Below are 18,665 nucleotides of genomic sequence, written 5' to 3'. Positions count from 1 at the left end.
TGGAATGTAATTTAAAAATAGTGTACCACCTGGAAAACATGACCTGCTGTTTAATATGATGGCTGGCATGGGGGAAGAGGCACATTACGTGATGCTGTTACAGCGATGAGTCATCGGTATAGCTCTGCTTTCACTAAAGAGCTTCATCTGAGGATCAGGTCTTTATTAAAAACCATGGAGTGAGGAGTTTCAGGGAGGAACTATGAAAAGAACATTCTTTCAGGTTTAAAGAAAAAGTTTTTGTTCAGAATTATGAATAGAAAGAAGAAGGAGAGGTCTAGAGAATTTTATTTTTGTTGTGATGTATTCGCCCACGTTGATCATCTGATGAGTTTTTATTATTACTTTAAATTTTTTAATCCAGTTGTGCACAGACTGATCACACAAAATGAACCATTCCCAAAAACGTGCAGGTGCTTTATCAAGTTTTTTCCATGTATGAACAAAGTTTTGTTTGTGTTGGACACAGAGGTATCATCTAGATCTCCACACACCAGTCCCTGACGCAAGTGGAAAGGATGTCGTATAGTGGACTGCACGTCACTGTGACGCCTCACAGGCAGTCGGGTTCAGATGACTAGTTTGGAGCAGTCGTAATCAATAATAATATTAACAATGAGGAAGAATCTGCCTTTATTCTTTTCTGGTGAGTAGAGAATCAACTTGGTGACTCAGCTGACACCGCAGCTTCTGATTCAGTGTCGGTGACTGTATTCTTGTTTTCTGCTGACACCTGACTCACTCACAAGATAAAGCAGACGTAATCACTCCTCTGAAATAGATCAGGCTGAATTGTTAATGTATTAAACCCATCAATCAAAGACGGAGAGAAGCAAACAGGACGTGCATGTGTGTGAAAAAGTCAGAGCTATTCATCATAATGTGAAGCTAGCATTAGCATTAGCAGCTTTGTTTGAGAAGCTTTTTGGATAACCCACTCTGAAGAGCATGAAAGTATGTTCCCTGCACAAACAACACCACAGCTCATAAACAAACATGCACACAGTACACAAACAGCTGGAGGGCTTCTGCACACACTCACACACACACACAAACACAAACACACAGAGATCAAACATTGGCACATAAACAATAATGCCACATCAATTTATGTATGCTACACACTCTGCAGAACTACAGGCAGCACCACTCCAATTACAACACCCCCCTCCTCTCCCTGTTTGAACCCTCGCCTCTCAGACAAAGACATAATTGAGCGTGACGTCCCACTAGGGGGCACTCATTGATCCTCCGTGCCCAATCCTAACATGACATCATGGATTCAGATGGCAGAGGCAGCAGGGAGGCAGCCGGGAGGGAGGCAGGGAGTTGGGGGGTGCGCAGAGGAGGAAGAAGGGTGCGGGGGGGCAAAAGTATTAGTGGAGATTACATCATCCACTCCAGCACCTCGCAGCATAGCAACCACAGAGGTGAAAGCACCCCGGGGAGAAGGAGAAGGAGAAGAAGGAGGAGGTGGAGGAGGATGAACAATAAACTGATGCCTGCAGGAAGTGTGCAATGTGTCTTAGGTGTTTGCACTGAGACCTGCAAACATAAAACATAAATAATTGATGCCGTGTATATTTGGGGTCTTTTTTTTTTAAATGTGATGTGTAAAATCTTAACACACAATCATATCTGCTGTCAGAAAAGCTGGCTCTGTCTGCAAATGAATGCACATCTCCTGCATGTGTGTGGGCGTGCAAACTGCAGGTATGAATTCACAGCTCAATCTGCACTCCCACACTGTCATCAACAGCTGTGTAAAATCATACAGCGCACACAACAACAACCTCTAATATGTCAGACTTCATGCACCAGTAACACCTCATCAGATCAGAGTACATTAATACTACGTGCCAGAGACACAACACATTAACAGCACACACACACACGTGCACACACACTCCCCTCCATTAAGACATGACTTTGTGTTCACACCATAAAACCAGAGGAGCAGGAGATTGAGAGACAGTCTGTCAGGGATGAAGGGACGAGTGACGCACAGACGACTTAAGGATAAATAATGGACAGAAGGTGATGATGGATGGATGAAAAGCAGAGAAAAAGAGACAAAGAGGACAACGTGTTTATCAAACACTGGTGTGTTTGTCAGCAGAGCAGGGCTCGCAGAAGGCTACAAGGACAAAGAGAGCATTAGGGAGAGAAAGAGGGAAGGAGGGAAGGAGGAGGAGAGGGAGGAGATAAAAAAGAGAGGAGGAGAGGGTGGGAGTGAAAAAGGGTAGAGGGGAAAAGAAAAGGGGAGAGGAGCTAGGAAATGTATGAAAGGAGATAATGGAGCTGTTACTGGAAGACGGAGAAGACAGAATCACAGGAGGTGAAACTGATAGAAGGAAGGAAGGAGACGAGGAGGAAGGGAAAGGAAGGAAGAAAGGAAAGCATGAGAGACAAAGAGAAAAAAGATTGAAAATGAAAACGGAAAGAGTAAGAGTAAAGAAGAGAGAAAAAAAGAAAATAACAGATCAAAATAAACAAAAGAGGAGAAAGGGGGACACAATGAGAAGAAGAAGGAAAGAGGGAGAGGGAGATAAAAGAGAAAGAGTGAGGCAGAAATGGGAATGAGAGAAAAAGAGAAAGAAAAGAGAAAAAAAATAAAAGAGAAAAAGGGGAAAGAGACAGACGGACAGAAAATTAGGGGTATAAGATGGGAGGATGAGCCAAAAAAGAGAGGAAAGAGACAAAATAAATGAAAGAGAGGTGGGGGAAGAAAAAGAGAAGCAGAGAGGGGAGAAAGAAAGACAAAAAGATAGAAAGAGGGACAGAGGGAATTATAAGTAGGGAGATGAAGAAAAAGCAGAGTGGGAAAAACAGGGAGAAAAAGGAAGAAAAGAAGAAACAAAGAAAACAGAAAATGATGTAAAGAAAAAAGATTTAAAAAAAGGGAAAGAAAGAAAGAGGAAGAGATGTTGACCTTTATTGAACCTGTGAATTGAATTGAGTCAAACACAAGATTCAAATCACATGTCGCACTGTCAGTGTGTGACTGTGTGCATGTGCTTCTACTGTGTGTGTGTGTGTGTGTCGGGGGGAGGTGTTTGTGTGCCATACTATGAAGGCTCCTGGTGCATTTATTCACGGCACATTAATAAATGTGATCCTGCCTTTAGAAAGAAAGGTCACACGGTGACAGAGCTAACGTACTCACTGTTTATAATGTTACATTATTAGATTGTTCAATAAAGTAAACGTCTGTGACATTCCCAGATTGAATCACTGTTTTCTTTCACTCTCAGTCGTCGGATAGTTTCATGTAGGGTTTCAAGCAGGTGATGAAAGGTTTGTCTCACAGTGTTGACAGTCACAGGTGCAGGATGGGGATGAATTGAAGACTGTTTTGACGTTAGGTTTGACATTTAAGAGAGACTGAAACTCAAACTTCACCAACATGTAATCTATGAGACGGGATGTCGTTCCCTTCACTGTTTGAGGATGAGACTCATATTCAGGTACCATGGGGATCAAATGCATCAGATGCCACAGATGAAAGGATTTCCCTTCAATTACAAAGAGTTTCACAGACTACACATTAAATTAGCTTCTGTTAGTTTTCAGTGTTGATCACCTAAACTTTATTGTTCAAAACCAAAATAACCCTAACACCATCTGCCTAAAATCAGAGAAATAAAGAAAAGACAATGAACATTAGGCCGTCAAGAGGAACTCCAAAGAGCTTCATTTCAGTCGATTCCATAACCATGTTTCAGTTGAGCACTGAGTTATGAGTCTGAGTCTTTTTTTTCCATCTTTCAAACAATAAAAGTCCAAAAGATAATTTCCACTTCCCGAAGCATTTTGTGAATTCATAACAGGCTCAGAGAACGAGCCATCAGTAGCTGCATTTCATCAATTTCACAGACATTATCATCTGCTACTCTTATTTTGGTGCTCTTAAATTTCCTCTGGCCATTTCCTGCATGTAGAAAAATACCTTTTCTCTGTCTATTGTGGCTCTGACCCTTTTACTCTCCTCTCTTTTGGTTGCATTATATGCTTCCCTATATTTGAAATGAAGTGTATTCTACTCCTCTGTTGCACTCACAGTAAGTCACTCTGGATGTGCGTGTCGGCTTATGCGAATGTGCGTCTGCTTTTGTCAGCAGTGTGAGGGATTTTCTCTAATTCAGCATGATATACAGGACTCATTTTTGCCCAGATTGTCACTCACACGCCTCTTGGCTCTTAAATCTCTCCCTCTCTGCACACTGTTCATTCCCTTAATGTTAAGAACCCCTACACTTTCAGGCATAATAGCTTTTGTCAGGGTTCTTAAAGTCAAAACTGAACCGAAACCGTAGCTGAGTTATTCCCCTTCTTCCCTTCACTTTGATCCCTGCAGCTTGGGGAAGCTGTAAGGTTTTTTTTTTTGTCACTTCAGGATCTTTTCGCTTCTTCTTACCTCGGAGACCCTCTCCAATGCCGAGGGCCAGGCCGTCCTTGGTCCACTGTACGATACCGCTGTAGTTGAAGATGACGCAGGACAGCACTACCCGTTCTCCCAGCACCACTGACTGGTCTGCGGGCTCCTGAGAGAAGCGAATGCACCACACTGCAACAGAGGGACATCAAGAGAGGGAAATCAATTTTAAGTTCCCTTCATTGTGACCTGGCCGTGAGCCGCCATCTTTTATTGCACTGTATTGAGCCACACAGTCCCTCCCTGGTCTTATTGACTGGTGTTTGTCCATATGGAGGCTGTTTGGATGATTTGTTGTGTCTTTATTGTGTATATGGTGTTTTTACAGCCCCTTTTTATTATGTGTTTTTATTGTGAGTGTGTTTTAATATGGACCCTGTGTGTGAGTAGAATTTCTCTTATGAGACAGTGAGCTTTTGAGCTGAGTTTCCTGCTTTGATGCACAAACACAGTGAATGAATGAAGGGTTGGAGGATAATTCACAGATTTTATTCTCAAACTCTGGACCTAAGGGGATCAGATTCCAGGATCATCCAGTTCATTTTAAGCATCATGATGTTGACCTCAGGCTGGGGCACTCTAATGCTATTGCCTTGATTTAGGCCCACTTAAGTGCCTCTGTTTGCAAATTGTGTCAACACATCGACCCATCTTAAAATACAACACTAAAGAACCTAGAGCACATTTCATTGAGAAAATAAAAGAAAAACAAAACAATACTTCAAAAATGTTAAAAAATGTCAACTGTTAGCAGTCAACCAACTACTTCCCACTCTGCAACAACAACAAAAAAAACAATTGCACAAGTTTTTAAAGACTTTTAAACCAAGACATTTGAAGCTCCCCCTGTTGACTAACTACAGTATAGGTTAAAAAAGGCCTCATCCATTTACCTTTTAAGCCCTGGCCTATTAAATCAAAAAGAGTATATCTCTGCATCTGGTATGTTTGAATCATTCTGGTGTCAAAGTAAAGAGGACGCCTGTGAAATTTGTGCAGAGTTGACTCAGAGTAATAACGCCAGCATTACTCAAACGATCAGAGAGTTTGGTTAAAGGATGACTTAACGGCATTTGAAGCTAAGTTTCTCCTGTTTAATCTGAGCAACTTCAAAGTCCTCCAATTACGGGGCCTTAGGATTTAAAGGGTTAAAACAGATGGGGCATGGGTCAACCTTTTTGATTAACGAGAATTTCCACTTCCTTTGTTTGGCCCCACTTTGGAGTAAAACAATTCACCTGTGAAATTGCTAAATGGTATGAAAGTTTTGGATTTGTCTCATATCCCTTACATCTACAGTACAAGTCTGCCAGGTGGTGTGTGGTAGTTGCGTTGTAGTTGCTTGCATTTAATTCATGTTTCTTTAAGCTAAATTGGTGCTAAAAGAAAATATAAGAACTAAGTATAAGATACAAGTTAACTTTAATCTGGTGTCTTAGTTGACATGCACCAGTTGTGAGTGATGACGTAATTTATTTGATTGAATGAGCGACGCTGTAATGCTTTCAGTTTCGTTTTTCTATTTGTTGAAGGACGGGGGCGACACAACGTTTCTACCATTGTCAAACCATAAACACACGTCGTCTCGTTTTTCCATCCAAAGCGGTTTTAGGAACATGAGAACTAAGTAAACATCAGAAAACTTTAGCCACTACAAATAGACTACAGGGACATCTGATCCATCAAAGATCGTTAAAATGATACTGTCAGCATCTGCAACTTATCCATTTAAGCACCAGAGTAGTGCCTAGTTCAGTCGTCTTGATCGCAGATCTGGCAAAATGGCATCTTCAGATTTTAAGGTAACTTTGTCAAATACAAATACGAGATTTTATCATTTTCACTGATCTGCAGGGAAAGATCTGGAAAGATTTTGCATGTCCAACAGATCTTTAAGGGATATTAGAAGCCCATCTTATCTGAAATACAAGAAGGTAAGGTTAGGTAGATAATCCTGTCAGATATCACAGACGTGTGGAAACGTCAACAAAGATATTATCATCAAAAAATGACAAAAAAATTATTTTGATTTTAACTTAAGGGCAGAAAAAAGAAGCCTGGAATCCAGATTTTTTTTTAAGGCTCAACTTTGTTAAAATAGAGTTATTGCAGTAGTACCCCTCAAAGATGTAGGGTGAAATCTTGCAGATATATTGCACAACGCTGCATTTTTCTGCATGTATTTCCGTATAAAGTTGTTGCAGTGATTTTAGTTGTTAACTGGACCTAGAGCTCAGTTGCCTGGATTAGCATATTCGTCATTCCTCTGTGCCTTCTAACGCTGTTTCGTCTCTTTCTTGCCCCCTTTTCAAGTTTTTCCCTGGACTTCACTGGGGCTTATGTGTGTCTCTGCGTGGGCATTTGTGAGTTAAAGTGCGTGTGTCCGCATGGTTGTGTGTGTATGTGTGACTGTGTAGCACGACTATCCTTGCCAAGCTGTGATACAGCCTGCTCTTTTTCATCACACAGTACAAAGGATTTTGCTTACACACTCACATTTCCTCCAGCAAAATAAGCCTTTTGGCGATTGCAGAGCCACTAAAATACACGGATATAAAAACTACAAGTGTAGCGCCGGCATACATTAGTGCTCTCGCATAAAGAGAAAGTGTCAGGTGAGGAGGCGAGGCAGTAACCCGCTGCTGTTTTCAGTCGTTTGCATCATCAGGTAAAATTGTTTCATATTCCAGAGAAAGTCTTGCAAGAAGGCGCGTTAATTAAGGAAGGGAAGAAGAAGAAGCTGGCGCCTTAGATGACACATGCACACCAGCGTACACGGGCACACACAACTGTACTAAACCGCTGCACACACACAACGCTCAAGTGATGCACATGTGCACACTTCACTCATTCACATGCATGCATTGAGTCACACAGGCGAGGATACATGCACACACACACATCCACAGAGTCAGTGTTTGTCTTCCCGTGGGCTATTCTGTTCTTGGATCATGGTTAAAACAATCCTATTAGCTAATTAAGGCAAAACTGCTTAATAAAGCAGGCCGTGGCTCTGGGGGACACGTCTCAGCAGGATTCCAGCACAAAGGTGCAAACAACAGGGAGATTCACTGATTTGTCAGGAGGATTACACGACCTGTCATGTTATTTGTGCAGAAGGCTGGTTTTAATGTAGACAGGAATCTTCAGACTTCACAGGGAGCACTTTGATGTTTCGTCAACTTTCTTTTTGAACACTGAATCCAGAAGACGACTGCTGTGACTGTGAGCTGTTAGAGATGCAGTCTCTTTTGAAGTTTAAAGTAAGATCCTCCTTAAAACTCTTTACCACTGCAGCTGGTTGTTTTTTTCCTGTGGCCGAGGATGAAACGGATGATGTGGCTTTTAAAATATCACCTCCAATACATGTAAAATGTTTAAAGACGCTATGAGGAGGATCTGTTTTTAATTGCACTCCCTCGCCACCGTGAGGCCGGAGTCCCCGCATGCTGTCGTAAATTACTTTTAGTGAGGTGTGTTTGTTTTGGAATTAAATTGAGACTGGACCTAAACAAATTTTCTTGGTTCAAGACATCTTTTTACTGGATACAACGCGCCGAGGTAAGGTATTTATCAGTACAGTTACGTAGTGTTACAGTTTGAAACGTGCCATCAAGCAAACGTTGTAGCTGCCTGCCATCGGCAGCCCGGTGCTCCGATGTAGGCTGACAACGAGTAAACACTGTCAGTTTGTATGTAGTTTAGTAGCTGTCTATATTTACCACAGCTGGCAGCCTGCTGCTCAAAGACATGTCTGTAATGTGTAACATTAGTAAATCCTGGTTAGCTACCAATCAGAGCTAACGTAACCTCACTCTTCATTTTATTGATAGACTCTCAAATTTGAACAGACCACTGCAGAATAACTGCTGACTGTGGATTGGAATGAACATTATAACCAACAGCATAGCCCCTGTGTTATAGAGTGATAAAGCCCAAGCTAAAGGCTAACTAGCCTTTAGCTCGGACCGTATCACCCTCCTGTTTAGCTTTCTTCTGCTTTTCTGTCCTTTTTCTGTCTGACAGTTAGGCTCCTGTCCATCATCACTACAAAATTAGTCACAGTAATCATTTTTAGCAGAGGAAAACACAGATCTCTGTGTTTTATCTCTTCTCTCGACAAAACTTTGTTGGCTGGCGTGGTGTTGTCATAGAGACCTGGATGTGCGGTGAATCAATCCGGTCCTGGTCTGCCTGTCGTGGAAACTAAGAAGTAGCAATTTAAAATAACCTGTATCCAGCGATACTGGCACTGATAATCTCATTTTAAACTGTGGATTACCAACAGGCCTATATCTAGAAAGGGGACTTTTTCAAGATCACTTTCAAACTCCTCCTAGGCCCCTTTTTTTCCTTTTTCAAATATAATAGATTCTCTCTGAAGGCATCAGTCCATGAAATCTGGTGAGTGTTCCTAATCTAATGACACTCTTGTTTATTCTTTTAACAATTTTAAAATATAATTTTTTTGTTTGAAAATCTTTTTTTTTCTTTCAAATTTTAGTCTCTCACTTCAGTCTTTGGTTTTTTAGCTGTATTGGAAAAATGTTGGGATGTCAGATCCCCTGAATCAATCCTAAAAATGGACTCATATGACGTACATTTTTTGGGAAACTCTGGCTCCTGATAGTCTGTAGACACACTCATCTTCATCATTCAACTTTTACCCATTGTCTGGTGTTAAAAAGTAAACTAAGACTCCCAAAGAATGATTTGCAATTTAAAGTCGTAAAAATCAAATCAGGAGTAAAGCATATCGTCCCAGCCCTAATACCATACGTGGTTTAAAGTTCACAGCCTACCTGAGCTGAGTATCGTTGCTGATCATGTCCACCCCTTTATGAGCACAGGGTACCCATCTTCTGATTGATAGCCCCAGCAGGATAATACCCCATATCACAAAACGTAAATCATCTCAAACATGATACCGAGTTGTACTTCAGTGGCCTCCATAGTCACCAGATCTCAATCCAACAAAGCACCTTTGGGATGTGGTGGAACGGGAGATTCTCATCATGGATGTTCAGCCGCTAAACTGTAGCAACTGTGTGATGCTATCATGTTAATATGGACCTAAATCTTTGCGCACTGTTTCCATCACCTTGTTGAAGCTCTGCTGCAGGGATGGCTACAACACCTATAGCAGGATCTTATACAACTTCTATTTTAATCATCTTGAAAGTCTGTTTACCTTCTTTGTAAGATGTGGAAGACATGAAGGTCAACTGAACAGGCTGATGAAAACAGTTGTTACATGCTCTGTACTGTGCATAATATATTACTTCTTAAGAAGGAGAAAAAAGATGACATAAAAGCTGAATTATTACAAATACACAAAAGAAATCCTTGAGCTTATAGAAATTCCTGAAATAAAAGTTTTTCAAGCACTAACTTGAATTTTAACCAAGGTTAAAAACTCTTCTTCAAACATGCCCTGACATGCAGTGGTAGGGTAAGCTGTACCAAAGAGGAACAATTTATCTTCTCAGAAAGTCTCAAAGCGGAGAACACAAAGCAGGTAGACACACTTTCAGCTAATGACTACCAAGAATGCCATAAGTGTTTTCATCCACTGATCCTGTTCTGATGAAGCCGCCAGGATACACATCTGACACTTCTCAAAACCTGACTCAGAGAGCGATCATTATTTTGAAAGTCTGCAACTTTCTGCATCTTCCTCTTTCATCTTCAGGAGTCAGAAACAAACAAAGGAGCTAAAGAGTGAAAAATGGGAGCTGCAGCTGCTGAGGAGATGAAGAGGAGGAGGAGGAAGAAGGAGCTGCTGGGATGTGATCTCCTGCTGACATGAGTGATTTACATGTGGGTCATGTTATGCATGATTTATGCAAAATTAACAGCTATTACGAGCGGGGGCCCTCGTCTTCGTGTATAACTCTGTACAGAACAACGCATATTCTCCTGGGACAGGCTGATGAGTTACTCTGTGTATAAGTGTGTGTGTGTGTGTGTGTGTGTGTGTGTGTGTGTGTGTGTGTGTGTGTGTGTGTGTGTGTGTGTGTGTGATGGAGATAGAGATAGAAAGAAAGCAGAGAGACACAGACAGAAAGACAAAAAGGAGCAGACAAGAGATCATTTCTGTTTGTGTGTCATGATGTATGAGTGTGCGGATGTTTGTGTGTATCTATCTGTGTTTATGGGAATGTGCGTTTGTATTAGTGCATATTAGTAAGTGTGTGTGTGTGTGTTGCCTGTCAGCCTGCAGCAGGGACTCAGACCGCAGAGGAGCGAGCCGCACTGACAGAGAACAGAGATGTAATTAACCCTACGGGATACCCCCCCTTCCCTCCTCCCCCCTCCAACACACACACACTTCCTCCACACACTCCTCCTCCACACACTTTCAGATTCCCCGTCTGTCTCCTCTCCCATGAGCTCACCTTTTCCCTCCTGCTTCCTTCACTTCCCTCTCTATCACCTGTCTCACTCTCAAGGTTACCAGGTTCACTCTTATCTTCTTCTCCTTTGCTCTTCTCGCCAAACTTTTACTATTTTCCTTTCCACGTAGCATTTTTCACCATCTCTTCATCTCTTTCTGCTGATCCATCCCTCTTTCCTCTTCCTACACTCTCTCCCACCTTTTTCTCTCTGCAGTTGCATCTCTCTTTGTCTTCCCATCCTCCTCCTCCTCCTCTCCTTCCTTCTGTTCATTCTTCCCACCCTGCATCATTACCCTGAGGGATGATGTAAGGTATATCTTGTCTTCCTCTCCCTCTTCTTCTTATTGCATAATGACCCAGTGGAACGATAGACAGAGCTCCAGAATAACAGCCTCGGAGTCCAAACAGATTATGTTTAATGTCTTTAATATCTTTTATTCTCTTTGTCCTCTTTTTTTTTTCCATCAGACTGAGCTTTATTAAACATCTTAGTTTTATCTCACCAGCCTTTTATCAATTCAAACACTCGGTGTTTAAGAGAAAAGTACACAAGGCTTATGAAAGTCTCTACATATTCTATTATACATGAGCTGAGCCGTAAGATTTTAAGATTCAGTGGAAAACCCTGTCTCTCTTGGATTAGTTGAGCTGTAGTGCTGGGTGAAAACCACAGCTGGCTAGCAAAGCTAACAGTGAGCATGACTCTGATTGACAGTGAAGGAACACATCTGAAATCCAAATTGATCAAAATGACAAAAAGGAGGGAGGACGTTGGGAAATCTGTCATACACTGTTATTAGGGACACCTGTTCAGCTGCTTGTAAACACAAATATCTAATCAGCCAATCACCTCGCAGCAACTCAATGCATTAAGGTATGCAGACATGGTGGAGATGAGCTGCTGTAGTTCGGACCGTACATCACGATGGGGGAGAAAGGGGATTTACAGGACTTTGAACACAGCAGTAGCCACGTATACATGTAGGGATGGGTACCTTTCACACTTGAAACAGTACGGTACCAATGCCCGGTACCTGGCAATCGGTACTGGTACTCAACAGTACCAATTTTCGGTACTTTTTTGTGTTTATGTGGTAAAACAATAACAATTTGTTCAGTCATAAAATATACATTTTTTTCAACTTAACATATTTATTCATCAATATGCAATCTTGCAATGCTGTGTTCATGTCCAGCATAGAAAACTACCTACTCTTCCACTCTCTCACAGCCACAAGGATGTGTTTAGGTACCTAAACATGGTACCTTTTGATTATACGTGAATCGGTACCCGGTACTTTTGACAGAATTCAGTCGGCACCTATAAAAGTACCTAGTCCGGTGCCCATCCCTATATACATGGACCCAAATATTCCGCTTGCATTCGGTTTATTTGCTCAAATGGAAAGAATTTAACCTTTGTATACACCTCATTCCTCATTCAAGAAAAGTGCCAAACCAAATTGGACATTTAATCGGTTTCACAGGGGTGGAATATTCCTTTCCCCAAACCGGTTGAGGTATCATGTGTCCACTCAAATGGAAAGTTGTCGGGGTATGTTCTTTCAGCGCATGCTCAGATATGACGTAAGATGCAACTAGAGACGTTCCTCAAGCATCAGCACTGGACTGCTGTGAAAAGTTTGTTTTTGATCCAAACTTTGAAAGAAATAAACATAATTTCAAGACAAGACGGATGAAACACTCGCAAAAAAATAATGTCGTCCTCCATCTTTGATAAATCTTGTGATGTTTATATTTTTCTGCGCATGCCCCTTTGACTATTCTGTTTAATTACAGTGGCGCATGTAGACCACAGATTGGAATATTCCTTTTCATGTATACTATTGTTTTTGGAAAAGTCACTCAGAAAGATTCCATTCTTAAAGACGAAAAACTCCTCATGTAACCGTGGCAACTGGTTGTTGGTCTACTGGGATTTTGACCCACAACCATCTTTGAAGTTTGCAGAGGATAGTCTCAAAAAGAAAATATCAGGTAAGCAGCAGATTTCTGGGGAAAAAATGTTTTGTCGATGCCAGAGGTCAGAGGAAAACAGACGACTGGTTGATAACAGGAAAATGACGGACACTGAAATAACTACAGGACACTGATCAACATGGGTTGGAATCAAAAATATGTTTCAAACTTGTTAAAAAAAACATGTTGGCTGTTTTTTTCTTTTAATGTGTAGTTCGCATTTCTGTGTCATTATATTTTAAATTACATTTCTACCATTTTTAACCAATTACACAATCAGTCCAATTAAAATGTCAAATGGTGTAACTATAAAAGCATGGCAGTTATTAAATAATTCATCTCCCTAGAAGTTACCCAAGTGTAATGATGATATAAGTTATTTCTTATGAAATGTCATCTGAAAGTTTATTTAAAATATTTCATTTCTAAACTTGAAAATATGGGTTTTGTTGTACGGAGTAAGTCAAGATGCTTTAGACATCAGTGTTTCCTCTCTATATTCAGTTCATTTGGTTTAAAATCATGTTAAAATTTAATTTTTACAGTGTAGTACACTGATAAAGTCATATTCATAGTCACTTATTTGCTCAAAATCAGATTTTTTATAATACACAAGCTACACCAAGTGACATATATCAGTTTTACCAACTGACTACTTCTGCTACAGCAGCATAAGACCACACCAGGTGACGCCCCTGCCAGCTAAGAGTAGGAAACTGAGGCTATAATTCACACGGGCTCACCAAAACTGGAGTGTAGAAGATTGGAAAAATGTTGCCTGGTCTAAACATGAAAGCTGCCTTGAAACAACTGTTCAGGCTGCTTCTGCTGCTGTAGCCGGTCTAATGGTGTGCTGGATATTTTCTTGGCTCACTTTGGTGTTAAAATAAAAGCAAGCACTGTTTTCTTTGCCGCCCCTGGGACAAAGACAGAATACAGACATCAGTTTTTGATTTTTTGCAGACAATAACTGAGAACTGAGCATGCCCAGCTCAAACTGGTTCTGTAGCACCTCAGCAGAACCATGACAGCATAGGAGGAAGCAGGATCACTTAGGGAGTGAGAGTGGTGTTAAAAGCATACCTTTGCAAATTACTCCTGTTGTTACTTCACTACAGGAGCCAATTCAGATCCCCTTGTGGTGGTGTTTTCCCTGTAGGTGGGCTACAGAAGCAATGCAGAGGCTTCTTACCTTCCACAGTCTCAGGGTTGCTGGGCTGGAGGATGACTTAAGATAATGTTTAGGCAAAGAGAAGTACTTTTTTTCAGCTCAGTAAACAAGATGGGCTTGTATTCAAGAATATCTCTGAAGTGATCTATTTCCCTTCAATCAAAGGGGCTATTAGGATTTTCAAAGTGATCTTGAAAAAGTCTCCTTTCCAGATATATGCCCGACTGTAATCCACGCTTTGAAATAAGATAATCAGCACCAATACAGATTATTTGCTACTTCGCAGCTCGGGTCAGCATGTCTAGGGCCCTGTTTACACAATGTTTCATCTGAAAATCCTAAAATGCAGTGAAAAAAAATCAACTTTTAAGCGGAAACGCAGAGGGACCGAAAAGCTGTAGTAAGCATGCCAGGCCTGCAGTTGGCGCTATAACTTTCTTGTCCAGAAGCCGCTTTTGGGAGATCTTCACCGGAGTAGAGTTGAGCCGATCATCTGGTGTATTGGGGAATACTAAGTGCAGAAGTGGAGCAACAGATGCACATTTTTTGAAGACAGTCAGCAGATACAGCAGATTGAGCAGCACAAGCACAACATGGCAGATGGCAATGATCGTAACAACGGTACTGCTGGACTGGTGTATGTGTTCGCACAAAGCGAAGTGTGACGTCAGTTTACAGTTTACAAAATCTCACTCTGGAGGCCGTTTTCAAAAGTTTGTGTTTTCGGTCGGCTGAAACGCTGTTTCAACGTAAAAGCAAGGCTGAAACGCAACAAAACTTTTGCGTTTCGCCCTAAAACCGATGTCGTGTAAACCGCCCCTAGTTCTCTACCACAATACCATGCTGGCTAACAAAGTTTAGAAGTGAGTAGAGATGTGTGATTTTCTCTGCTGAAAACGATTCCTATGATTAATTTTGTAGTGATGGGGGACACTGGAGCCAAACTGTCAGACAGAAAAAGGAAAGAAGAGCAGAAGAAAGCTAAATGGGAGAGTGACAGAGCACGAGCTAAAGGCTAACACAGGGGCTAAACTGTTTGTGATAATGTTCATTCCAACCCACATGCAGCAGTTATTCTGCAGTAGTCTGATGACTGGCTGGACATGACCAGGATTTACTAACATTACGCATTTCTGACATGTCTCACTGCATTGGGCTGTCAGTAGCGCCACATATGGACAGCGACTGAACTACTGTATACAAACTCACAACTTGCTTGTTGTCACATTAGCCTATAGATACATTGTAGCACCGAGCTGCTAGTAACACCACATACAGCCAGCAACTGACATACAGTACAAACTTACATTTGCTTGTCGTCACATTTCAAACCACAGTGTTCAAGTAACTGAACTGATAAATACCTCACCTCATCATGTTGTATCTGGTAAAAAATTGTGTTGAACAAAAACTGCTCCAAAATGAATGCATGCCTGGTTTAAAGTCACACCTTCACGACAGATCGTTGAAACAGATTCTCCTCATAGCATCTTTGAGTATCTCACATTTCATCAACTTGTTTGCACTGTAACTGACAGAAGTGGGTCTCATTATGTATTGTCCTGTTACCTTCCTACGTAGCTTTCAATCCACTCAGTAATCATGGAAAAGGAAGAATTTTAGAAGTATAATCTCAAAAATTATCTCACAGAAATCAGGCATGCTCTGTGTTGTTCATGTGGGAATTCAGATTGATATGCTAAGGATAGGAAACGTCTTTGTAAGACCTAAGAAAAGCTCGTAGATATTTTAATTCTAGACTTCAAAGTGGGACGTCTTGTCATCTTATCAGACACGGTCTCATTATTCATTGAACACACCATGTCCTAACAGCCGAAGGCCACCAGAGGCCAAACACAATCTCCTGCAAGCAAACCATTCCTGTGAGGAAATGAAGGGATGGTTTGTGAGGTTTGTAACCCTAAACGGCTCTCCTCCGCACCCTGAAGCCTTCATCCTCCTCACCCCCCACCCCTAAAACTGCCACGCTGACCCTCTCCGTGTATTCATGTCCCTGCTCTGCCTCCAGGCTACAGCTCGCTCTCATTTCAACTACCGCACACCACTCTCAGGCAAGAGAGAGCACGCTGAGTCTTGGTGAGTGTGTGTGTGAGTGTGAGTGTGTGTATGAGCATTGTCCGTGTTCACACGCATGCCTGCATACATATCTGTCATTGTTGTGCTGTGTATGCCGTGTGCATACATTTGCCATTTCTGTAAAGGCAGCAAAGGGCAAAGTGTGGAGAGGAGAGTAAAAAAAAAAGGTGTTTGCATGAGGGGAGAAAAGAGAGTAAAAGTGTTTGTGAGTGTTTGTTTGGGTGCTTGTGTGTGTTATTTAGGGTAAGGGAGGGGGAGGGACCTGGAAGACGATGAAAAGGGAAAGAAAAGAAAGACTGAAAAACCCTATATAGTTTTACCTCAATCACTGTTTCACATTTCATTACTTAGTGAAGAACTGTGAGAGCTGAGTGGAAATTAGAGGCGACCGTCTCCACAGAAATCCTCTGCATAAACAAAATGAGTTTTTGACAAAATGAAAAATGTTACTGTTGAGATAATTACCAGCCCAAACTTTATCTTATCACACGTTTTTAGAGGAAGCTTCAAACTTTGAATAGCAAAAACCTAACCATGAAGTATCATACTGACTTTTTTCAGAGAAGACCAAAAGAGGGACAGAAAATGCTGAGCTGAGAGTGAGGGATGACATAAAGCTGGGATTTAAACTGGTGACCAGTGATTCAAAGAACAAAGCTCCTGTTTATATGGGGAGTGTGCACTATCTGCTGGACCAAAATAGTGACCCTTTGTGTTTTGATCTTATTATGGTGTTTAAAATGGAAAACCGACTCATGCACTTAACTTATTGTAGTTCAAAATTATGAAATCTAAATGAATATAACTTACATTACAATAAAAACAGATCAAAGCTGCTGACAAGTAAACAGAATCACTGTGGAAGCAAGGCAGCTCTGCTGTTGGTACATAAACTTAATGAATGTGTGAGGAACAAAGGGATATAGGAATAGTGGTTGCACAAAGTTATCAGTAATTTTTTTTTTTTGATCTAGGAAGTGTACTTGGTATCTTTCTCAGTATTTTGATGAACCATGGACTTTTTCACGTTGGTTGTCTTTTTTTGGTAATCGCTTGTCTTGATCATGCACTGTAAAGCGGTTGCTGTAAATTTTATGGAAAGTGGTTAGCAGCAAGATGTCAGTTTGTAAATGTAAAATTATTTACAGTTTCAATACTTTTTTGCTTCAAAGCAGATGGCCGAGATTGGGTGTACAGAAGACGTTGGGAGAGGTATGCCAAACCTTGTGTGCGCCAAGTGAACCGGTGGGGTGGTCCCAGTGTCATGGTTGGGGCAGCTGTATTGGCAAATCACCGGACAGACCTGGTTTTCATCAAAAGAAACCTCCATGGTCTCCGTTATCGGGATGAGATCCTGAGGCCTGTGGTGCTACCTTTTCTTAACCAAGTTGGGGCAGGAGCTCTGTTCCAGCATGACAATGTGCGACCCCATGTGGCCCGTGTGTGCACCTGGAGAAGAATGACGTCCATATCCTGCCTTGGCCAGCCATCAGACTTAAATCCCATTGAAAATATCTGGGATCTGCTCAGTTTGCGTGTCCGCCGACATGAACATCCTCCCGAAACTCAGCAGCAGCTGAGGGCGGCACTGGTGGAAGAATGGGCGGCGATTCCAGGATCAACTCAGACAGTGCTACAGATCCATGAGGCGACGAATAACCGCTGTCCAGGATGCCAACGGGGGTCACGAGAACTATTGACAGCATAATGCAATTCCTGTCACTCTTGGTTGGGGGGTGCTCTGTTGTTTGGTTGTGTTATTGGACTCGGAAAAGTGTAAATGCTGAATGAGTTGGCTTGAGGATTAGAAATGGATGTGGGGTTCATATAAAACTGGTGGATCTCCAAAATAAAACTATTCTGCTCCCCCAAAATTCCCAAAACTGACTGTCCTTTGACCTTTTAGATTTGAAAAAAAAAAAAAAAAACTTGCAGTCCTTTTCATCATACATGGCTTTTTGGTCGACTAGCTTTAATTTGACCAAATCTGATCTCCTGTTGCTTATCTTCTTCTTTACTGGTTGCATCAGTGACTTTATCTTGTTTTTAATGAATCTGAATTTGTCTTTGATGGACCGTGTAGTTTGATGGACAGTTTCCATGAGGACATTATTTCAATGTGACAGCCTCCCTTATAAAAGATTCACAATGATGATTTCTACGTGTCTGAATATAAAACATTGCTCCTCTTTCAACACATTAGGAAAATGTGCTGCATGGCTGAATATCACTGTATGACAGCAAATAAAGGAAAGTAAAACAACAGATCAGGGTTAGGCATGGTGCATGTGCATGCAAACAATGTTATATGCATCATTGCATCTCAGAGTTTTTTTTTAATAATTGGATTTTTGCTGTATTCATGTCTCTAAAGGAATGTTTCTGGTCTTCATGAGCCCATAGTGGAGAGTCAGAAGCTCAGAACATACAAAAAGTGAGTGATCCGAGTCCTGTGTCACATCACAGAGCCATATGTCCCTGCAGCCATTTACAAACAAAGGTCAGAAAACACCGACCTGTCTCTTCCTGATTGGCCAAGAGGGACGTTTGCATCATTCCTGTGGGACGGTGTGTTTACTTCCAC

At 41.4% G+C, this 18,665-nt stretch overlaps 1 protein-coding gene across 3 annotated transcripts in view; it reads right to left on the bottom strand.

The window, feature by feature from the left end:
- Positions 1-18,665, bottom strand: part of kirrel1b (kirre like nephrin family adhesion molecule 1b) — a 128,262-nt gene that overhangs the window by 43,489 nt on the left and 66,108 nt on the right. For all 3 annotated transcript variants that reach the window (XM_074688305.1, XM_074688306.1, XM_074688307.1), the window contains one exon: positions 4,418-4,567. In XM_074688305.1, the coding sequence (XP_074544406.1) occupies positions 4,418-4,567 (150 nt within the window). The remainder of the gene's footprint in view (positions 1-4,417; positions 4,568-18,665) is intronic.

This window comes from Halichoeres trimaculatus, unplaced genomic scaffold, assembly GCF_033239565.1.
Source record: "Halichoeres trimaculatus isolate MK-OKI-2021-1 unplaced genomic scaffold, fHalTri1.1 fHalTri1_scaffold_15, whole genome shotgun sequence".
Taxonomy (NCBI): domain Eukaryota; kingdom Metazoa; phylum Chordata; class Actinopteri; order Labriformes; family Labridae; genus Halichoeres; species Halichoeres trimaculatus.
The sequence above is the reverse complement of the archived record's forward strand: the minus strand, read 5'-3'. Positions and strand labels throughout refer to the sequence as shown.